This window comes from Ambystoma mexicanum, chromosome 7q (genome assembly GCF_040938575.1).
Source record: "Ambystoma mexicanum isolate Mex_15411 chromosome 7q, UKY_AmexF1_1, whole genome shotgun sequence".
Taxonomy (NCBI): Eukaryota; Metazoa; Chordata; class Amphibia; order Caudata; family Ambystomatidae; genus Ambystoma; species Ambystoma mexicanum.
Genome location: NC_090941.1, coordinates 757,359,427 through 757,384,174, shown reverse-complemented (window position 1 = coordinate 757,384,174; position 24,748 = coordinate 757,359,427). Strand labels below are relative to the sequence as shown.

Sequence of the window (24,748 nt, the reverse complement as noted above, 5' to 3'; positions counted from 1 at the left end):
GTAACGCACAGGCACCCAGAAAAGAAAAAGAAATGCATACGCGATACAAGGATAGCTTCTGAAATAAGAAAAAAAGTATTGCACGATATGCAGTCGCACCCACCCACACAGAAAATGCGTATGCCAAACCCAGAAAGCTAAAAGAAATGTTATAATAGTGGTACGCGATACACAGGGCACCCAGAGATGAAACAAATGTGTATGCGACTCACCGTTAGACTTGCAAAAAACTAAAGTAAATGCGCAAATGCACGGAGGCAAAGCCCCCCCCCCAAAATAACAAGTACGTACGGTCCCTGAAGTGAACTGAATGCGTGGCTCCCCAAAATATGTGTGTAGTACACTTGTCCATCTCCTCCCCTTCGCACACACGTTCTGAGTTGTTTTTCCACATCCTGATGTATTCCCAACTATGGTTTGGTCAATGCGTGCGTGCAGCTTGTGTCGCGTAAGTTACGTGCTGAGGGCCTTTCTTCTGTTTTCACGTGTCCATGCTTTTCTCTGTTTTTACATTTTCACGTGCAAAGTCCCTTCACTCTGTTTCCGGCTGCCTTCATTGCGAGACACAGAAGACCCACACTCCTTCCTCCATCCCATTTTACCTGCCTCCTCCTGCCCTGTGCTACCTCCAACTTTGCCATCTGCTGCTGCCTGTACAGTGTGTATGCCTGCTGCCCAACTGCACTGCGTTTGGAGTGCCTGCTATCCAGCAGGCACTCCAAACACTGTGCTCCTGTCTCCAGCCTTGTGACCACCTCAGATGCTTTGTTGGACTCCCAACGTGCCATTCCACCACCACCGCTCCACAGCCCATCTCCAGGGCCACCTTTCCCACCCACACCTGACTCGGGGGTTGCTATGTTAGCACCATCATCATATGACAAGGGTGCCAACCCCATGGCAGCGAGGTAGAGGACTGTCAACTTCAGCGGCAATGAAGTTGACATCCTGGTGGTGAGTGAAGGTCCTGGAGCATTAGGATGCCCTCTTCAACCTAGTAATGCAACGTAGCAAGGAATCACGTCAGCAAATCTAGGACGAGATCACGGATGCCATCAATGCGGAGGGGTGGCAGTCCGCACATTCAAGACCGTCCATAAGCACTGGAGAATCTGACATCCAGGAATACGGCAAGGTCCTGCGCTACATTAAGGCCGGTACTACCGTGGAGCGGCACCATGCACGCAGATGCAGGCTGTCGAACAACAACATGCGGGTCCTGGACAGGTTCTACCCGGTCACCATCTCTACCCAGGCACCGACAGGGTCATGGGCAATGGAGGGACAGCATCTGTTTGAAGGACATACCTATGGAGCAGGCACTGTGCACTGCGGCTGCAGGTGGCAATGAGGAGAAGGAGGAGGCATTATGATGCAGGGCAGACCACCCCAAGGAGGAAGGTGGGAAGTGTGAGGCAGGAGGGACAAGTGGAAATGAGACGCTCAATGACATTCGTGTTCATGCGATATTAACGGCAGATCGTGGCAGAGAGGCAGCGGGCACGGGAAGCAAGAGTGATGATGACCAGGGCGGAGGTTGGGCTGCGTCAGGTAAGGAGGCGGGCTGCCAGCCTGGAGGCCACTTGTAGGGTGGTGCGGTATTCCAAAGCGTGGATACCGGCAACAACGGAGGCCCATCTGATGGAGGAGGATGTGGAGTTGGACTCAGCCCTGGTAGAAGTCTTGAGTGAGATTGGCTGCCTTTGTATATAGTTATTTAGGTGTAGGTTTCCTTTTTTTATTTATTATTTGCCCCAGACTTTGCAGATTTACCTTCCCTGTTTTTCCTGTATATAGTTTTTTAGGTGTAGGGTTGTTTTGTAATTCGATATTTTCCCCCGGACTGCTTGGACCGTCATTCTCCATTTTGTTACATTCCATGCTTCATGCAGTTCTTTTGTGTGTATGCAACTTTGATAGTTCACTTTTCAGCCAGTTCATCTCTCATTACAAGTCATGTGTCTTGTGGCGTGCCTGCGTGTGTGTTGTTGTTGCTGTAATGGTTGCAGCTGGAAGGATGCACATGTGCCTGACATGTGGGGATGGGACCATCAGATGACTGGGTCTGCACTGTATGTTTTCATTAGCATTTACATGTGCAGCATCACTGTGTGTTTGGCATCAGTGTGGTTGGGGTGGAGGGAGTGGGGCTCACTGTGGAGGTGTGCCATGGTCACGTTACATGCACATTTTGTCATTTCTGTGTTAAACCCATGTCATGCGGACACGCCCACCAGCATGTGCAGTCACACACTGCCTGCTCTCATGTCTGGCTCCACCTCTGCAACTGGAATGCATTTGCGTGCCATATTTGCTCTTCCTGTGTGGCAGCATATATATCCTTTCTCAGTGAGTTATGCACTCTAACTTCCCTCCCATCACACCATGGGCCTATCATCTTGTGGTCCCTGACAGGGACTTTGACACCACCTCTACCCAGTTCACTTGTGCTCGAGCTGTGATGCGCTTGGTTGTTATTTGTGGATCTGGCCAATGTGCGAATATGTGTACTTCTGTCCTCAGCACGCATTCAGTTGGTATGCTTTGATGTCTTTGCAATGACCCATGGCCAACAGTCACATGCCACTTTGCTTTGCATTCACTTGTCACATGTTGATTGGGTGGCCAGTGTTGTTGATGCAATGTAGTGCTGTCTGGCTGGGGAGCTTCATATTCCAATCTACCAGATAGTAACAGTGGATGCTCCAGTCCAGGATTGGTCTTCAGTGCTTCATGGTGGAGGCAGACCACAGAGGTTCAGGTAAGTTGCAGCCATACATGAACTTCATGCGTGGGAGACTGTCGAGGGGGGGTTGCCTGGGGTGATGTTGGAGGTGAGGGCGGCTGGTGTGTGGTGTGGGGAGAGGAGTGTACCGTCAGGGGGCTGTCTGTGGTGATGTCAGAGGTGAGGGGGGGGCTGGTGGGAGGTGTCCAGACTGGAGGAGGCTGCCTGGGGGTGGAGTCACAGGTGAGGGAGGTGTGGGGAGGGGAGTGTATTGTCAGGAGGCTGCCTGGGGTATTGTCAGAGGTAAGGGGGGCTGGTGGGTGGTGTCCAGACTGAAGGGGCCTGCCTGGGGGTGGTGTCACAGGTGTGGGGATGGGAGAGTACTGTGGGTTGATGTTGGAGGTGAGGGGGGCTACTGTGTGGTGTCTGGCCAGCAGAATGGGTGCCTAAGGTGTAGGGGGGGGACTCACATTTTTGTAAGGGGTCTAGCCTCCACTTACGAGTGAGGGACACGTTTTTGCAGGGGTGTAGCCTGGGCTTGCGAGGGAAGGCCCACCTTTTTGCAGGGGTGCAGCCTGGAATTGCGAGGGAAGGCGCACATTCTCTCTGGGTTGCAGCCTGGGCTTACGAGGGAAGGCACGCATTCTCGCAAGAGTGCAGCCAGGGCTTGCAAGGGAAGGTGCGTGTTTTTGCAGGGGTTCAGGTGGGCTTGCGAGGGAAGGCGCACCTTTTCGCAGGGTTACTGGATCGTATCTCAAGGGTGGACACAGAGGGTTGCCCCTGGTTTGGGATTTTGCTTGCTTTTTGGTGCGTGTGGGGGCGTGTTGTGGGCCTTCCTTGCGCAGCTTGTTTTTACTTGCGTGAAGGCTAGAAATGTGCCTTTGGATTGATGAATACACATGGCGTGCATTCAGGGGTGGACTGGCCTATACGGAACTCCGGAGATTTCCTGGTGGGCCTCGGCATCTTGGGCCTCTTTTCTGTGGTATTTCCAAATTTTCTCATAGGAAAAGCATTGGGCTTGCTGAAAATGTGTCAAGTGGGGCCACTTTGAACTTTATTTCCAGGGCCTCTTTTGGTCCCCAGTAATTATTTCCAGGGCCTCTTTTAGTTCCCTGTCCAGCCCTGCGTGCATTTTATTTTCAGCGCCACGGCTCGTTCTCGGCACGCAGGACTTGCTGGGAAGTGTAATGGAGGATGAAAGATGGAAGCATGCCTCTGCTATGAATAAAATCATGTTTCAAACTAAACAACGAATATTATATACCTCTAAAATACCTTTGAAAATGACATATTTTTTTTTAAATGAGGATTGAAAAATACACATTAAAATGACATGTAATCAGATATCTTTAAAACAATCACCTGTGTTAATTAAAGGTCGAGTATATTCATTGGAGAGCAGACAGCCTCATTCATTCATTCATTCATCCATCCGTTCGTTTGCTTATTTGTTCATTCATTCATTACAACCGTGCCCAGGCCCTCAGAAGACACAGTTGCTCTCGTTATGGAAATAGCAGTAAAAAGACCAGTGATGTCGTGGTAATTGCTGCCCAACGTAAAATATTGTCCATTGCAGAATGGGAAAATGCACGCAATGACAGCATGTCCTTGCTTGACTATTGAGATTTCCATACGGTATTTTCTAGAATCCCAATGGAATGTGACACCAGGCCCCTCTTGACCAGTGTATCCCAGCACCCCTCCCCAAACCAGCAGCCCCCCCCCCAATCCAGCACTGCGTTTCCGGGCCCCCTTCCCTGACTTGCCTGGTGGGTTGGGCATCCCTCCCGGGTCTGGTCCCTCCCCCGGCCACGCACTTAGACAGTGGTCTGTCCCCCCATCCCCTGACACTTGCCCCCCCCTAGGGTCCCCAGCGCTTGTCTAACCCCTGGGCCCTTTCTTCCTTCATTCCCCCTCCTACATTTTATGCCCCCTCCCCTGACCGTCACTTACCACCTCACCCCCTCGCACTTTGTGTTACTGCACTTGCACAATCCGAATGTAACAAGGCCTAGTAGGACCGTTATTGTTGTTCATCTCCCCTGCCCCCCCCCCCGCCCTCCTTTTTTGTCTTGCGGCGCCTGGAAACAAAATTTTGCTGTGTAGTGTGCCTTATAAATATTCAATAACTAAAATAAATAAAATGTTAGCTCTTCTATTGAAGACTATGGGGGCTGGAGCGGGCCTTCATCACTGATATAAAGCACACTCCTGCCTCAGAGCCAGCCTCCCACAATCCCTTTGTGATGTGCCTGCTCTTTCCTCCCAGTCATCCCCATCCTCCATTGCCTGTTACCTGTCCCCTTCTGTGTTCTCGGCGGGACTCTTCCAGGCCCCCTTCTCATTCCTTTACTGCTTCTTCAACCTGAGGAGACCACACCTCACAACCTTTTGTGTCCCAAGGGCAGGTGAAATTCAGGGGGATTGGTGGCTGAGTTGCTGTTTACAGGGCAGGTGAAACCCGCCAAAAGCATGTAATTTCAGCGGTATGGGCAACTGTATCCACTGTCATCGTTGATAACCGCCTCTGCCCGCGTTCCTAAGACCCTCATCCCTGTCCACCTCCGGCCTCCGCCACCCACATCTCCCGACAAGCTCTGCTTGCCCCACCCCCACGGGCCACGCCAGAATGGTTTTCAGCAGTGATTGTGGTTGGCCGTTGGTGAGCCTCGTCCTTTTTTTCCAGTTTCTTACTTATTTTCACTACCTTTCAGCCTTTCGCTAATGTGATTATGGCGTTCCGGCCTGCCTTAGCCATTCTGATATGCGTGTTATTGTCCCTTTCCCCTCATTAAGCACCCTCACCTTTCCCTCAGGCCTTTAACTTCGTCTAATAACAGGCATCACAGCCCACCAGGGAAGGAAGGCAAGAAAGACCTCATTATTAGAGTGGCCCATTATTCTGAAGGTTGTTTTTACGTGCTGCATTGGAGGGGGACTGTCACTGGATTGACCAAGTGACTTACTGAACCTAGATGGCTAGGACCGCTGTGCTGGATCTTTCACACATGGGCTGTACACATCTGCACTGCTCTGCCGGGCAAGGGAAGAAGGGGTCTCCACGGGCAGTGGTTTCCCACTGGTGAAGGCCAGCTCTGTTTGTTTGTTTTATTATTTGTAATGCGCGAACATACCTTCAGGTAACAGCTCTGCCAACCAATCTGAACAGAGAGCCATTCCTGCCCAGTCATAACATTGATTGCCCCGGAATCCAAATAATGAATGATCATTCGAATGCCATTGCTGCCATCTTTCCCAAGGAGTGCCATACATCTTGAATGGACACCAGTGCAACCAGCCCTAGGCCCTTGCAAGAAAACATCTGCCATAAAAAAAGATTCCAGCTGTTATTTATATACATGCCTTCGATTGCTGGAAAATCCCCCTGGGGTCACAGGAGCCACTGCAGGAAAAGGAGCACGTGATATAATGTATGGGTAGAACAGCAATGGCATTAGAGAGGGAAGGCATGTGTGTGATGCTGCTGCCCATCTCCCTCCACGGGTGTTCCCCGGGTATTTGGCAGCCGGGGCCTAGGAAACTGGGCAGCCGAGTGAAGGATGCAGCTCCCTTACAAGGAGTGTCTTAGAAGATGAGCACTCAGCAGTGTTTCCAAGTTCCCTAAGCTCCCATCATCTGTGAATGAAACGCGCTCTTAGGGCCAGAGTCTCCAAAAATAGCGCAAATAAAAGGCGCGCAGAGAATGCGCTGATTTCATCCCGTTCCTGAATGCAGGATGCACTTTAAAATGCCCAGAGCGGTAAAGACGTTCATTTACCGACAGCCATTTTTCCGATGGGTTTTTTGCCTAATTTTTTTCACCTGAAAAAAGGAATCTAAAAACCCAGGTGGGTGTGGGGAAGGGTACATACGTGATGGGGTGGCAGGCAATGATGTTAACTTAATGGGGATTGGGTTGGGGGGAGCCCTCCCAAAAAGAAAACAAATAACTTCCGAAGAGTTTTTTTCAGAAAAGATATAAGCAAAAAACCTATCGAAAAATGACAGTCGATAAATGAACATGGAACCCCCAGAAGTACCCCCTTATTTGTGCAAATGCGCAAAGGGGGATAAAGGCCATCTGAATGAGCGCATCTAAGGTGCGCTCATCTAGATGCGCTTTGTAAATTGGGCTGCCACTTTATTCTAGCACGAGGGAGGAGATGTTGAGAACCTGGCCCTCAGAGTCTTACAGACTCAACATGTTAACCCCTTGTGCATAGCTCAGTGAGTTTCAGGGCGCTGCCCAAGGGGGCAGCAAGTGTGTAATGCTTGAATTGTGCAGATACTTCGAGACTGATTGCGACTGGTTTCGTTTTCAGCAAATCCGAATGGGAAAAGAAGAAGTTTGATAAAGCCATTGGGTAAGTAAAGAGTATGTTTAAAAATGCTGTCTGAACATTCTTATCACAAAGCGAACTATTGGCATGTCATAGTAGACCTTTCTAAGGGACCATCCTCGCTGGAGGACTATTTCTGCCCTCATGCCCATCAATGCCTGCATGCCCACCCCTAGCCTAACTAGGATCAGAACTTGGGAACTATTCAAAATGCGAGTTTATCTAAAGCTTACAAATTAAATTATTTCCTGTTATGTTGCTATTTTGGAAAATGACATGGGGAAATCGGTATTTTTTTCATGTCCTATGTTAAGTATTATAAATAATGCCCCCCCCCCCCATCCCGTTCCCACATGGGGCTACTAAAAGTGACCTAGAGTTCTCTTCTCGTATAAAGCACTCAGCCTGGAGCCTACATGGCACAGAACTACTCTATTTTTGTATGCTTATAATGTGAAGTTGAGGGTACATTGTTCTATACATCTTTCCATTAAGACGGGTACCATTCTGAAAAGCAAGTGGAGCTGACTGACCCCGCAGGTCTCCCAAAAGTTCTGCCGAACGGGGCCCTGTCGGTTCCCTCAACTCCCGTGGCAATTTCGATGCACTGGCGGGAATCGAACCCAAGCCCTGCCCATAAGAAGCGAGTGTCACATCCGCTGTACTATTCGCTAGGTGCTGGACTTGCTTGAAAGGCCCGCTGAGGGCTCTATGTGGCAAGCAGTCTACTGAAGAAAACCAATGCAATCCAGCACCTACCAAATAGCACAGTGCTGTGCCATTTCGTAGGCGTTGGATGTTTTTTGTCTTTTCAGGTTGAAGCCTGCTTGCCGTAAAGTGGCTTTATTTGGCAAGCTGTCTATTCAATGAAACAAAGGAAACCCAGTGCAACGTGACACTGGCTGGTTCCCGGCAGGGATCGGGTTGGGATCCCCAGCACGGCAAAAGAACACAATATGTATTTTCTTTTGCTGTTGGGGTGCTGAGTGGTGGGTAATGCTATTATATATGTCTGACACATCTCATAAACATTTGTTTTTTAGGCAGATAAACAAATAGAATTATGTGCTTAGATCAGATCGTAAAATGTGTACATTGATATAAATAGCAGGTACATTGTTGATTTTATTTTTAATTCAAGTGTACGTGCTAGGCCCCGCCCGGCACCATGTAGGCCACGTCCCAATAAAAAATGCTGTGAAGTTTTAGAGCTCCCCCACGATTTCTCATCCCACTTAAGGCACTGAGCCCAACGCATATCACACACATGACCCAAACTCTAAAGGGGCGGATATCGCCGTCTCGTGTTGATGTCTCTTTCTCTGTGTTGCAGCTACTCGTTTGCTATTGTTGGAATTAACATTACCGACCTGGCCTACAACCTTCTGATAAGCGGTGCCCTGAAAACCCACTTCTACAATGTGGCCCCAGAAGCTCCAGAGCTGCATCACTTCCAGCAGACATTTTGTAAGTGTCCGCGCTTTTTCTTCCAACATAGCATACTAAACCCAAAGGGTGTGATATAATATGTTGTAAAATATTCTACTTTAAAACAGCGGCGGCCTGCGCAGCCCATCCCATTCTGCTGAGACCATCATTCACTCTGCCACGTACCGCTATCCATTTCTCTAATGCTGAGCATGATGAATATGATATGGTGTGGTATTTGTAAAGCGCCTATACGCAAGTGTTTCAAGGCGCGACGAGGCAAGGGAGGGGAAACAGAGGGAAGACAGAGACAGCGATCCTACTAGGCCAGGTGTCATTCAGATCGCACAAGTGCATTGGATGGGGGGGGGGGGACAGTGCAGTACATGGGAAAAGATAAATAGCAATAAGTAAGGTAAAGGCCAGCAAGTGTCAAGGGTAAGTGCAGACATCAGGAGTCAAGTGCTGGTAGGGGGACTGCAGGGATACAGAAACAGTGATTGAACAATGCACAATGATGGCTTACTGTCTACAGGACCTCATTCGGAGTGCTGTCTCAAAGAGAGGACTGCAAGGCATTGTCCCTGCAGAGGGAACTGGGTAACATGGCCCATAGTGCGCGACTGACTGCATCCATTAGACTGCTCTGCTGCTATGTTTCTTTGGGCTGTGCTAGAGGCAGGATTTAATGGGGGGAAGTGTCAAACAACTCCCATTTCTGATTCGTGATACTCTTCGGGACTTGTGCCGAGCGGGGTTGAGGAGCAGAAGGACCTGAGGAGCAGGTGCAATGTTCCAAATAAGTAAAAAAAAAACGGCATGCGTTGATGTGAGTGGTCTAAATGGTACCCAGCCGGCCTTAGGGGGGGGCAGCCGGGGCGAACGCCCGGGCGCCACGCCCCCCAGGACGCCTTTAGCCTCAGCCACGCCAGCTTGGGGGAGTTTTTCAAGGGCTCCCCGAGATGGCGTTGTGGGAGAAGGCGTGGCAGGCAGCCTTTTGCTGTAGAATGCACCCGTGGCGGCAGGTGCATTTGAATGCGCCCCTAATGACAAAAGGTGCCATTAGCCCCCACCACGCCAGCTCGGGGGAGTCTTTCAAGGGCTCCCCCGAGCTGGCATGGTGGCAGAAGGTGTGGCAGGCGCCTCATTGTCATTGAATGCACCCGCGGCGGCGGGCTCATTCAATGAGAATGGGGTGCTGAAGCGCCCTATTTAACCTCCTCGCCAGAGCGAGGAGGTAAAAATAAAAATAAAAAGTGGCCCATCCTAGCCCGGCTCCCTTCCGCCCCACTCCCTGTTAACCAGGGGCGCCAATTCACCCAGGGCGCTGCTGTCCTTAAGGCCGGCCCTGCAGTCAATATATCTAAAACATTACAGAGTGGTACATTTCAGAGTGGACCATAATACCGAAAAACAATGCAAACTTTAATTAAATAAAGGGTAGTGGGGTTAAAATGGGGTGGGGTTGGGGTGGCGTTATAAGGGTAAAAAAACAAACGGGGCTGGAGAGTATTTTGGTATTTTGTCTGCAATGAAATTTACCACTCTGTAATTGTGGTCGGTAAGATCACATATAACGGTCTAAATGTGTGAATGTAAGAATGCGGATGTGAGCCTGTGTACGTTTGTATGGGTGTGTGTTTGCCTGCATATGCACGGAGCGCATGTGTGCAGGGGCAAGTGAGGAGTTGACCAGTTATTAACATTATTATTCACATGAAGGGATTTATTGAGCATGGACCTAGCTTTGGAAAGCAAAGAAGCGCATGACTGGGAACAGGAGGAAGCATACAGCGAGGCAAGCAGATCACAAGGGATCAATGCAAGGAAGCATGACGTTAACTACAGAGAAGGGGGAGGAAGAGCAGTTTGGCAACAAGGGATATACAAGGAACCAGTGGAGGAAACGAGGGGGAGATGATCGCCCAGTCATGGAGGGCCAAGTACGTAGAGGGGGTTTCCAAATATGAGTGTGCATTTACAGTGACAATAGTGGCATTATGGAAGAAAGGCAAGATCATTGTGTACTAACAGTGGCAGTACTCACTTTATTAGGTAAGACCATGCGGTTGAATACTTACAGTGACAATACCGGCATTAGTGGTCAAAAAGCAACATAAGTGTGCATTTACAGAGAAAGGACTGGCTTTATCGGACAAAGCTATCATGAGTAGTGTGCTTTATTTCAGACGAAAATGTTATCCATGCAAGGGAATACATCAGCATCACAAATCATACAAGATCATCAACATTAATAACGTTCTTATTAAAAACCTAACCATACAGTTCTGAATCGATTTAAATTAATGATTTCAAACAATTGAAAGTCTCTGTGCTTTAGTGCTCCACGAAGCTACCCAACTAAAGTCCATGTTACCACCTTGGAGTTTGCTCAAGTGTGTGTTACGTAACAACACATTTAAAGGGCTTTTTCTAATATTACAGTAGGTTGGGGGAAAAAGTAAAACGTGCATCAATTCTTCATGGGACGTGTCACATAAAAGAGATGCAAAGCCTCTCCCTCTATCGGTATCAGCTGATAACCATTTGCCTGTTACCCCTCTCAGGGGTAGCAATTCCATTGTGCTCTTGTAATGAGAGAGCGATCATGCTTGAAGTGTGACCAGATTAAGTAGTCTGATATTCTATCTATAGTGAAGATGATGTGTTTGCTGGTTTAAGGAGATATTTATACTCTTGTCCATGTGCAATTGCAAAGTTAAATTATGTATTACCATGTTAGCACATTACTGGAAAATTAAAAACGGATCAGAAAAGCATGCAGAGGCATTTGCCATTATAAGGTTTTTCTCCAAAATGCACAGATTGGGATCAATTGGCAGTTACTTTCTGATGCGAGTTTATGACAGAATTGGTCGGGTAACCATCACCTTTTCATTTGCCCAGGACATCAACCATATGTTAACATGTTCTTTCGCTAAATCGACAACTAAATAATCCATTCCTGGTTCTCTGTGGGTGGCAGAAGGTGGAGCCGAGATTGGTAGGCAAAGCAATTGCTTGGGAAAGTAATTTTCTATGGTTTGGAGGACCTCATTTGCCAATAGGCCCAAGCCATGTGGAGCTACCGCTTTGGCTTTCATAATGTACATTTTAAGAATCATTTCAATAGACTTGAGCTTTAAAGGCCCTTGTGCATCGGAAAATGCCTCACAAGGTCTGTGTCATGTTCGTTTTCTGTGTTTTAATGTTTTTGTCCCTCTGAGGGGGTAAATGTTATGCTGAGCTAATTAAAGTCATCACAAACACACATGATATCCCTACCAATGTTAGAATCTGGTGACTTTGAGCGAATAGCTGATTTGGATGCATTTATTGCTAGGTACGAACTGCCCATGAACTCCACATACGTGTGAACCGTTAGGTGCTTTTAAATGAGGAAGCGCGTCATTACATGGATGGGGGTGCAGAATAGCTCTCGCACCGATAACCAGACCGACTCAGGAAGTTGGCAAACAAAAGCTGTTTTATTGTCAATTGTCTAAAACAGGGAGTACGACGGACATCAATGGACGTCTTGCAGCATAATCTCGAAGCATCACATGAAAAAACATCCTAATATAGCAAAAACACATCATAAGTGATGTCATACTACGTGGCAAACTAAGGAAACTTATTTGGGATTGTAATATGTCTACGGGGAACACCTAGGTATACTTTCTATATAGGGATGGGTTGTGATTGGATTTCTACAGTCAGGTGGACAATTTGTACCCATCCATTGTGCAAGTCATCCTCAATATTTCTTAAATACAAGACACACCATTGGCTCTCAAACTATAGGGCTCTTCAATATATGACCCTCTATAATTGGTTGGCACACTTGTACCCTTCTGGAATTTTCAACTCGCTGGCAGCACACAAGCTGGTACCCCAGGTGCTGGTGGGTGGACTTGACCATGCCTCTCCACCCAATTAGCCCACCATCCATCATCACTCATGCTGTCTGCCATTCAAATTGTCTTTGTACTCGGCCTTGCAAAGTATCACTGCTCATGAGAATAGAACCGAGTGCAAGCACGTTCTTATCTTCAAGTCTCGATGCAGCTTGCCAGGTTTCTGTTTCCATCCATCCCACGTGACAGGACAATGCGTTTTGAGCTCCCTTCTTCACATTTATAATGGTATTTAATTGATAAAACTGGGCACTCAATGTATCTTTCCATTGCACCTTAACAGGAGTTTGCCTTGTTTCTCACGTTCTTTGTATCTCCTCGAATTGTTAACCAGTTCTTGGCTGCCCCAACCATTAACACTGGGCCAGACAGCCTTCTCGATCCTTCCATGATTTTCAGCTGCTTTTCTCTACTGCGCCACACTTTCAGCCCTTCTGTTTCATGGGTCCTGGCTTACTAAGGTTGAAACATCGAATATCCAGACTCTATATATATATATATATATATATATTGGCAGCCCCGCCTGCAGTCCATTCACTACGTATAGCCAGCCTTCATGATTACTTAGTCTACTTGCATTGCAGCATTTGTACAGTTATAAAGCAACTTATATTTTCTTCAGTGTTCTTTGTATGTGCAATCTTCATTTCGCACATAAACTGTTACTCGATTCCTTATTTCGTCATCAGGTTCCATAAGGTCTATGCATTCTCTTCTTTGATCATCCTTCTCAGTGCGTCACTCTCATTTCTTGTGATGTCACCATCCTCTTGCGTTCACTGCTTCACACTTCTTCAGGGACCTCCCCTAAGAGGCTGTCATCTCTCTGGGGGTACATCTTATAGGGCCTTCTCAATGGATACCTGGTTTCGAAGACCTTTCGCGGTATCGGGATCGTTATCGGCGATGTGCATGTCGCAATTTCCAGCTTCCAACATATAGGCAGAATAGGGGTGGGATTTCCGTTAGAGGCATTAGGCTCCTCCTCTGCACTCCACCCTCTGATTGATTCTTCAACCACTCTCCCATCAGTCTTCACATCTAGACATCCTCGTCTGAAAAAGGGCTTCTTAGGAGTCCATATCTTCACTGCTCCTTTCAGAGATCCTGCTGATGTTACATGGTCATCAACACTCCAGGTCATGTGGCTACATTGTCCATTCGGGCTGCAGTGGATCCATCATCCCACATACTTCTTGTGGTTTCTCGGATACATGAACTTTGTTCCCTCAGGTGCTAGAATGCTTGCTTCTATATGTTTTCTGATTTCTTCATCTGTCAGCTCCTTGGGTCCAAACCCAGACTCAACATCGATCATGATCTTCATTCCTACGGCTTTCTTTGCTGTCTTCTCACACTGTGCAATTATTATCCTGATCACACAGAATCCAAACATGATCATCACCAGTGGTGCTCCAAGAAACTTGAAAATATTTGCCTTCCATTGTGGGACCCATGAGAAGATAGACGCAAACCAGCCGTCATCTGAAATATCTTCTGTCTCATCTTCCATCTTGATGTGCAAGTTTGTTAGCAATGTTATGGCCTCTGTCAAGGTCCCATTCCCGTCATCGTGAGAAGGTATGAATGTGCAACAGGATTCCTGGATTTTGGCACAAACACCTCCATACATTGCCGTAATCATGTCCAGGACATACCTATTCTGGAGGGTCATAAATCTAATGGCTCTCAATTCTTCCTTGATTGCATTGAATCCCTTTATGACAGTGTTGATCATCTGCAGGAGCTCCCAGCAAGTGATTTGCAACCACTTTGCCTTTTTCCATCATCTGAATCCCTAGCATAAAAATAGTTGTGAATACTGCAGCAGTCTGACTGAACAACCAGTGTTCATATGGAATAGAACCGAAAGATTCTATTGACTTAGCTAAAAAGTAATTCTCCCTGCTTATCCGATTGAAGAATCCAAATGACCTCAACTCCCTCGTGTGAGCATCTGCTTTTGGAAACTTTCCAATGTTCAGGTCACTCTTTGGAATCACCAATGCTGGAACATGAATAAGTACCATGGAACACAGCCCTCCCCAGTCTTTGGTCAACTTCGTATAAGCTCTTGATCCACAGGCCCAGTAGTGGTCCATTAACACTACTGTTCCATCCTTCATTCCTGGTACATCAAAAATTCGACCACACTGCTGATTCATTCCAACCCTTGTTGTGCCATTGTTTCTGAAACACAAGGATGCAATAGCCAGAGGTACTATCTGCAACGGTCCTCCTTTATCATCGACCCACATCAGCAATTTCACAATTTCTGCACTGTCTATGACTGGTTCATAGTATCCTGTTAGTGCTAATACGTTACATACAATCAGGCCCTCAGCCCATCCTTCCGGAGTCACCACTGTTCCCTTGATATGCAGCTGCCCTCTCTCCTTGCATCTTCGTATTTCTTTGTGATTTTTTCCTTGACAATTTGAGCATTTTGTTTTCTTCTCTTCTGATTCCTGCTCCATTTGTTCCAGGCTGTTCATATCTCATTACTTGATTCCTTGTCTCTAATTTTTCTCTTGTCTTTAAATCTTGCACATAGTCATCTTCTCTTGGAGACGTCTTCTCAGTCACCCATATCAAGGATGCTGTTCGACCCTGGAATTGACCTCTCATCTGGCAGAGTGCAAGGTGCCTCAGGCAATGAGGTCTCTGGATTTCTATTTCTATAGCTATGAATATCTTAGAAGTCCCAATAGCATACGGCATGAGAGCACAAACATAGCAACTCTCTTTGGATGTTTTTTCTCCTACCTTTTTCATGTGCTGATACCACATGTTATTACCCAAGTATGCTGTACTGTCTAAATTGTTTAATTCATGATCATCTTCCCTTGTGCTTCTCTTGTGTCTCCCTCTTGCAAGGTGAGTGCTTTCATAATACTCAGGAAGCATATCAGTAATGGTCCTCCCTATAGGGGAGACCATAGAACATTCGTTTTTACAATAGATAACCCTACATGAGCTACTGGTGTGGTGAAAATCACAAATGGTCTTGGCCTCTCAATAATAGACAATTCTGCGTGAGTCACTGGAGTGGGAAGAATCAAAGGTACTTGTACTTTGCTTAGACCAATGAAATAAACAGTATGGATCAAAAGAACCACGAAGATAAGGGTGAATGCTGAGCATGCATATATTATACCCCAATATATTAATCCCACCATTTACGATTCTCTGAACATTGTTGGACTTTCCAAAACTGTACCATTTTCAATGTTCCTCATTATGCCTGTGTACTATTTTAAGGAAGGAAAACACCTTTGAATCAGGCAATTCTGGTATATCTGTTGTTAGCTGCAGGATTTGCTCAACTATTTCTAAAAGTAGTCTTCTTATCGCAGGGCCATTTTTAGGATCATGCAGAAAAATAGGTATGTTAACACTACGCCCAACAAGAGCATGATAAGCTCTAAGAATAAATATGAAAACAGTGGTAAGGATCCTATGGGCATCGTCGTTTGACAAAACCATAGAGTAAACCAAACAATTGTGTTGTATAAAAGGAATCAGCGTATTGTACATGCTTCCAATCTCTTATTAGATGGCGTCGCTCAAACCTATCCACAACATGTGAACAACTTTCTAAAGTTAAATTTTAAAAGATTCCTGCTACTCAAGAACTGAGTTTAGACTCCTGCTATATCTATGGAGAGTGTCTGGAGTGTGCCACAGTCCAAATGCACACTTACATTTATTTCATCAGCAACCTTAGTGTCCTTCTTCCTCGTCATTGATTGGTTATGCACGTGCTGAACTTCTTCTCCTTGTCTTGCTTCCGAATCGATCGTTGGGGGTGCGTCGGCCTCATCTGCATATGGCTTTATGTCATTCAAATGGATCCAAGCACATCTCTCTTGGACTTTCACTGATGAGGGAGTAATGTCTCCACTAAAAAAGGTCCACTAAACAGTGGCTCATGCCACTTTCTGGTAAAATTCTGTATTAGAATTGCATCTCCAATAAAAAGTCTAAGTACAGGTAGTAATTCTGAAATTCTGGTTGCTGAATGGTCTTCACCTGTGTCCTGAGACTGACCACCCGCCCCCCAGCGCTTGAGTTGATCTGAAATGACAGAGTTACTAGCGGTCATACATGTCACATATGCACATAACTAATTTCCTAACATTTCTGCAGTCTTCTGGGCATCACTTCTGCTCCATCAATGAGACAAAGGCGTTCTCATTTGCCTCCCTGTCATTTACCTGTGGGGTGTGAGGTGGTGATCTGACCCAGGCTGGTTCCTTAATGCATATAAGGCTAGCGGTAGGCAATATAGCCATCCCTTCTTCAGTGTCAATTTAAGTTTTGCGATCCTCTCTTCAAAAAGACTGTTGAGTCTCTCCCATATCCTGTTCGCTTGAAGGTGATAAGCAGAAGAACACTTGTGCTTAATATTCAATAATAGACTAATCTGTTCAAATACTTAATTAACAAAATGGGGCCCATTATCGGATCTCAGCACCTCACACACTCCCCATCTTGGAAAGACTTCTCACACTAAAAACTTTGCTGTGCAAGTGGCATCAGGGTGTGTATAAGGACCTGCTTTGATCCACCTGAAGAAGGGACACACCACCACTATCATATATCTGTATCCATACATACTTGCAGCATATCAACATAGTCCATATGTTAATGCTGAAAAGGACCATTTGGTCAAGGAATCACTCCTCTAAACATTCCCAGTGTATGTCCAGTGGTAAACCTTTGACATACGATGCAATTTACTTCATAAAATGCAACGTGTTCTAACAGGTTTGGTACGAACCACTACGCTGCAACAGTTACTGCGAGGCTCTCCCTAGTTACATCCGCAGGGTAGTGCAGCTGCTCAAGCGCTACCTTTAATAATGCTACTGGCATCACTGGCTTTGGAGGGGGATAAAGAACACCCCCTTTGTTTCCATAACTCTTCCTGTGGTGCACTGCCCTGAATTTCTATCAACTGTGTTCTCAGTAAATGATTAAACCCTTCATTCGCTACCATAATCGTGACTACTTTCTCCTTTACATTTGGAGTATCAAAACTTGAAATATCTGGCGGGTATCCAACCCTCTTGGCCTCTTCGGCAGTGGCTTAGTTCCAGCGAAAAATAAAGTCAGTTTGCTTAGCATGTGCTGCGCATTTAACTATCGCTATGGCTACTGGGAATTGTAGTGCCTTAATAAGCCTGTCCAATAATGCTGCATGCTGCACTGGAGTGCCATTCGCTCAGAGGTAGCCCCCTTTTAAATGTACTAATCCTGTGTGCACGTTTGATGTCACGTAGGCGGAGTAACTGTACATCGTCACTTCCTGCCCTGCATGATTTACGAGCGTGACAATAAGCACCACCAATTCTGCTGCTTGTGCTGAAAAGTGAGACGGTAGTCTTGCACTTGCTACACCACAGCTGCGCCAGAATGCTTTTCCCCATTAGTTTGATCAATTTTCGAAGAACCATCAATAAAAATAATCTCCCACCCGCTACACCCACTCACACATTTTCCTTTACGTACGGGATGTCATCGTAGAATTCTTCATAGTTCGCTCAATCATGCACATGCTTGCCCTCTGTCACAGGCTCAGTTACAAACGTTCACTATTTTACATAAGTATTATAATTCTATTATTATTACAATTCTACTATAATCGCTGGATTTGATATGATCACCTCATATGCAGAGGCTCTCTGAGATGTCAATGTACCCTAAGGTTTCTCCAAAAGAGCAAACAAAGCATGCACCACAAAGAGTGTCATAGAACACCCCATCACAATACTGGTAGTCTTCTGAATTGCAAACTTGGCTGCTGCCAGCGACTGTTCGCAAGGAAAGTGCCCCTTCATAACTGGATCCAAAATCCCACTTTAATCTGCCAAAGGTTTATAGCTAATGTAGTCCTCTGTGTAAATACTGCTATCATAACTGCCCATATGTGTGCGAAAAAAACTAATTATAATTGGGAATTCCTAAAACTGGAGCTGTACAAATTGCTTTCTTCAATTCTTCAAACCCTCCCACCATTTCTTCAGACCATTTTATTTTCTCATTGTGTACCTGTGCTTCCTTTAGAGCTTGCAAAAGAGGCCTTGTGTATGAACTATAATCAAACACACATGCTCTAACATAATTACATAGTCCCAAAAACTGCTGCATTTGCTTTACAGTGTGTGGATTTTCTGTTTTCATAATTGCCTCAATCCTCTTAGGTGTGATCCTCTCTCCTTCATGGGAGATCAACTGGCCAATATACAACACCTCTTCTTGAAAATACTGTAACTTCTCTTTGCCTACTTTATAGCCTTTGTCTGCTAGGATAGTCATTAACTGATTCGAGTCTTACCTGCACTCATCTTCTGTAGTGCTACAAATCAGAATGTCATCTTTGTGCTGCATCACAAAGCTCTTCAAATCAATGTTGCCTAGGTCCATCTGAAGGACCCTATTAAATCGATGGAGACTCACAATACCATTGGGGCAGCCTAGTATGTTTCAGATGAGTCTGGCGGAACAAAAAGGAAGTCAAGTCTTAGGAATCCTTGTGCAACGGGATTGAAAAAAATGCATTTTTCAAGTCAATCGCCGTAAAATATCGTGACTCCACTGGGATACTGCATAGTATTGTTGCTGGATTAGGAACTAAAGGAAACTCTGCCTCTACAATCTGGCTAATTGGTCTCATATCTTGTATAGATCTCCACGACCCCCCCCTTGATTTCTTCATAGGATACAACGCGGTATTGCACAATGATTCTGATGGTACCAGAATACCTTGTTCCATAAGTGCTGAAATAGTCTTAAAAATCCCTTCATCCGCCTCTCAAGACATAGGGTACTGTCTTGCTCGAGGTAAAATTGCTCTTGGCTTCAACCTTTTATTAACCTCCCCTATCCCCTTTAATAGGCCCATGTCATAGGGGCCTCGACTCCGTAAAGTGCTTGGCACCTTTTCCAAGTCTTCATCAAAAATGCTGGCCTCTGCCTCACTATTGCCATTCGCTGTGGGTTCTCTCTTTTCTCTATTCTAATACAGTATGCAATACTAATCTCGAATATTACTTCATCTGTCGGATCATCTCTAAACATGTTATCTTCAGGGACATCAGCCAGTCTACACCCTTCCCCAAAAGCAACCACTGTTTTCCCTGGCCTGTCCTCGTCATCTGTTCCTTCGAGCATTGCCATTTCTCCTCGTACTATGGCTGCATTTAACTCTGTGGGAATAGTCTGTTCCCCCACTTCGTCCATAGGTATCTGTGGCCTGAACAAGAATTCATCAGGTATTCTCATAATCGTTCCCACTAAGCCGGGTAGCCATGTAAACAGAAAGCGTACCCTGTAAAGAAAGACTTCTGGCTCTATTGGCATTCCTCGCAAAGCCAATTGCCCTGTAAAGGCCAATATAAATTTGCCCATGTTCACATAATGTATCCCTGGAGTAGAGCACACTATGCCTTCATCAGTGAAGAAATCGTCATGTTAAGCTTCGTCATTAAATCTCGTCCTAAAATTTTAACTGGTGTCTGCTTTGAATACAATAATGGAACAGACATATCACACTCTCCTATAGAGACTGGTAATTTATCTGTAAAAGGAACTCCACTCGCAGCTACAGAGAATCCCTGAGCATTCATGGCAGTCCCTGACATTGGGTATTTTCCCTCTCGTTTACATGAACGAGTAGCCCCAGTGTTTACCAGAAAAGAAAAAGATTTGCCTCCTATCCTCACATCAACCCTTGGTTCCTCTTGGGGGTCAGGTGTGAATGATAGTACTGAACACATCTAGTCACCCTGTGAGCTGTCCCAGTGTGGATACATGCATACCCCTGTACCTGTGAAAGGACCCCCCCCACCACAGTGACACCACCTATCCTAGGTGTTAGTAACTCTCGTGTTTGCGTCCTGCTGTATCTGCAGGGGTGCATGCTGTGACTGCCCTTGCAGAGGGCTCAATGGTGATTGCTGTGGCTGTAATGCTTGTTGTATTTATAGCACTTGTACCTGATACATTGTCTGATTTTGGGAAAACCCATCCCTAGCTTGCAAGCTATATGCTGGAGGATAAGCTGTCCCCCCTCTTGAGAATTGCCCATTCTGTAGATACCCCTGGCTTCTACATGCACACGCAATATGCCCTGTCATCCCATAAATCCAACATACTGGAGGAGCCCTTCTGGCTATTTCCCTTTGGTTACATCCTCTTTGTGCACTCTGATTATCGTTCTGCATATTCTTAAAAACACCTTGGTTATTTTGAAACCACCCCTTCCTGTGTAGCCCATTCCTCTGCCTCGTGGCCTCTCCCTCCTTAATCCATTTGGCGCTGATTATTCGCCTGTGATGTGCCCACTGTTTGCTGCATTCTCAGTTCCTCTCCACTTGTCAATACTGCCCCTTCTATGGCATATTTTGACAATTTCATCTGAACTAATTTGTCTTCCTCAAGTTTTCTAGCCTCTTCCTTCTTCCTGTTCTTCTCCTATAACAGCCGACAGTGATGCACTATGGTCAACTGTATCTCTGCCCATGGCTTCGCTTCCATTCCTACTTGTTTCTTGAGCTACCTTTGTCCTTGGTCAGGCAACCCCTGACATAAAATGTGGCAAAATACTGCCACTGTTTTTCCCCACGGCTCTTCAGTTTCAAGAGTCCACCGTTCCTGAATGTAAGCAAGCAGATCTGCGTCTTCTTTCATTTTACGTGTCATAATTTCAACCACATCTGATGTGTCAGGATACTGCACTCTGAGAGCTCTCTAGCCATCTGCTCTACAATTATTAAATGGTGCTCCATTGTGCGCTGTGTTCTGTGCCATGACACTTGAATAGCTTGCTCTCTTCCAAGTGTCATCAGCTCTTTCCCCAAGGATGGCTGCTAGGAGACCCTTAATGTCCCCTCTTGCCAATGTATTTCCCCCTGTCATCTATAAAAATAAAAATGTAAATGTTTGTTTGTTCAAAATCTTAAATCCCTGAAAGTTCTTCACCGATTGCTTTGAAATTTTGACACAACGTTGCATTAGAATAGGCACATGTTTTTATATACCTACTATACATAGATTTCACACCTTTGACAGGTAAAAACATGCTTTTTCTGAAAAACAGCGCCATCTGTTGGACGTAAAAGCAACACACGCTATACTGAACATTTTACTGCAAAACAGCGCCATCTGTTGGACGTAAAAGCCACACATGCTATTTTACGATTCCATTTCAATGTTTCCGATTTAGAATGGCTCAAATACGTGCCAAGGAAGCAGCAGAGCGATGTGCAGCCAGACTTTAGGATGCACGGTTGCAAGCACAGCGATCGCGTTCTGCAGCTTCAGATCTGCTTTGTTCTCAACAGAATGAACGCGACAGGCTGAGAGTGGCTGAAAGAAGTCAACGAGAAACAGCAGATCAGCGTCAAACATGACTCCGTGCACAGCAATCACACAATTAGAATCGCCTTGCATTCCGGTACAACCCAGCTGATAATTATAGTTTGAACCGGCATGTTCTCATCGGCACCGTGACTGAAGTGTGTCCTTATTGCAAGGCTCTGAAATTTAATGGAGAAATGAAAGGAATGTGTTGCGCTGCTGGAAAATTAAACTGCCTCAACTTGGAGAACCACCAGAGCCATTAAAAACGAACCACAAGCATTGTCACATTAAACATATTAGAAACGTTCGCTTTCTCTTTTCTTTCTTTTCCATTTAACCAGACTGAGCCACAGCAATGCATGGCCGGGGACAGCTAGTTTTCTCTAATTCATAAATCCATTTCCCTGCACCAGTCGTTAAACTGGGAAGTTTACACCTTAACTTATCCTTATCCATTTGTGGCCAAGGAATATACTGCGGTCTGGCCCCTCCTTTCTCCAATTAAGGAAACTGCATGAATCCCAACCCGCAGTCAGCGCCCATCGTCTGCCTATACATAGTGGGGAAAATGGTTCCTGATCGCTTTCTACCTGGCAATTACCTCAACCTGCTCACATATGGCGGTGACTCTGCTTTCTCGCTATACGATCATCCCCTAGGATTCTATGGATATGCTACAGGATCTGGTGGCCTATCCTTAGGTTGCTCTAGATCAGCCCATCTCACTTCCTTTTCTGCCTCCAGACATCCCACAGGGCCGCATGCACCTCATCCCTCTTCCCCCAGAAGGTTTCTCTCTCTTTATCTGACATATTTAGTCCCCAACTCGTATGGCTCTCATCACCTTAATATTTGTCTAAAGTCAGCCTGTCTAGGGCAAGGCTCTATGCTCGAGACTAAACGGGTCTCTTTCTTCACTTCGTGATTGGAAGACCAGTGATTAATCTCCCTTCCTTCGGCTTCCTGATTTACTACTTTCTCTCAAGTCTTTATAGGCTTTATCGATCCTATCTCCAATGCTCCCTATATCAAAATTCTCTTCTAGTGCTACTCTAGATAGCCCTGGCATTGATTCCTTTAATGGAAGAAACTGCTCTATATTACCCCATGATATCACTGGACTCAGTTCATTTAACTCCTTCTGAATGCAATCAATATCGTGCTCCTGCTGTCTCCTTTTTCGTTCCAATTCTTCGTCTAATTTTCTTTGCTTTCTCGCTTTCCATCTAACTCTTTCCTCTTCTTGTCTTTTCTACTCTCTTCTTTCATTTTCTCTTTGCTCTTCCTCTCCCCTTTGTCTTTGTATGCTTTTATCCCTTAGTTTCTGCACTTCTTCCTCTTCTACTTTCTTACCTATCTCGTTCTTCAATTGCTCTCTGCCTGTTCTGTTGCCATAGTTTCTTTGCTCCTCTGCCCTTTCTTCTTTCTTTTGTTGCTCTTCCTGATACATCTGTTCTTGCCTCTGTCTGCTCTTTCTCTTATGTTCATCTTCTGTCAGTCTCTTTTCTAATTCCCTGTCTTGTCTGTCCTGTTCCTCTTGAACCTCCCTTTGCCTGACCTCCTCGATACTTTTTCCTTCAAGCTTAAGCAATATCTGTCCTCCCATCCATTAGTTCTGCATGAGCGTTACCTCGTCAGCTTTATCCTTCTCTCCTTTCCATATCTTAATATCTCTTTCAATGTCTGTTGTGATATTCGATCGCTCACTTTCCTCCTCTTTGTTCTGCACGTTCTTAAAGATCTCCTCCTTCATTCTTGTCTCTTCTGTACTATCATCACTGCTATAAGCAGGCGGTTCATATATCGGATTACTATATCCTGTCGCTGCTTTTAGTTACTTAACGGATACAATCCTACATCTTCTGTACTTTTGCCATTCAGTTCAGGTGAGGTAAGGGGAGCAGAAGGCTCAACACCTTCCTGCCTACACTGAGTAAGCATCCACTGCTCAGGCGGTGGATCTTCTATTTCTCCTCTTGGTACATTTTCCAGAACTCTAGGATAGCTAACCTCTTTTCCAATTTTTTCCCCGTGTACGTAGCATGCAAGTATGTGGTCATGTGTTGCAATATCGCTTTTTGACAGCGATCCCCCTTGCGGCCATGGCGTGAACATTTTGTCTGCTGTGTCCTTTACCCACTTGGCACTGTAGTGTGTGAGCTCAGGCATGTGCTTTGGCAGCGTTTTGCACAGGTGCATCCGTGGAGTAATATATCCCATTATGACGAGTCTCAATTGACTATCAATACTTATGGCGTTTAAACAGATACGTTTATAAAAACAACAAATGTGAGCGTGCTCCAATACTCGCCGCTCAAAACCTCTATTTCTCAAAAGGCAATAACTTTTTATCTCGACTTCAACTTTACACAACAAATTCTTGTTGCTCTTCAACACCTTTTTAAACCAAGCACATAGACAGACGGACAGGCTAGTCGACTCTTTTGCATGTACACCATGGTACTCCTTTTCTCCGTCTTGCTCCTAAAAATACTCTGACTAGAGTTTAACTCGTCTCCTAACATAAACCTGTTTATGCACAGCCTAGTTTACCCCAACTGGTGTGTGAGCCGAGTTCTTCTAAACTCTGAGTTAGGAATCCTGAGCCTTATCTCTTAAAATGCTCTTCATATACACTCCCTCATTGCCTTTCTAAACTACCACAATCCCATCCCCACAGTTTGCCATTCCCCTCAGTCTACTCAACATTTGCTTGTTCTGCGTGAGGCCTTCGGTATCACCTCCTCTCTCCAATCAAGCACTTTCGCCTTCCGTTCGTGAAGCGCCTATGGAAATCAGGAGGGAATTTCATCAGAGGGGCCCATCCCACCTGTAAGAATTCTATATCAGTTGCTCTCCACAGGAAACCCTGCGATCTTCCGGCTAGATGGCATAGTGTATCCAATTGTCCAAAACTCTAGAGTTCTACTTAGTTGATGGGCCAGTAGCCATCCGACATGCTACCA

At 45.8% G+C, this 24,748-nt stretch overlaps 1 protein-coding gene across 10 annotated transcripts in view; it reads left to right on the top strand.

The window, feature by feature from the left end:
- The window catches only part of ELMOD1 (ELMO domain containing 1), a 446,580-nt gene that overhangs the window by 406,143 nt on the left and 15,689 nt on the right, over window positions 1-24,748 (top strand). For all 10 annotated transcript variants that reach the window (XM_069640662.1, XM_069640656.1, XM_069640660.1 and 7 more), the window contains 2 exons: window positions 7,054-7,095; window positions 8,405-8,538. In XM_069640662.1, the coding sequence (XP_069496763.1) occupies window positions 7,054-7,095; window positions 8,405-8,538 (176 nt within the window). The remainder of the gene's footprint in view (window positions 1-7,053; window positions 7,096-8,404; window positions 8,539-24,748) is intronic.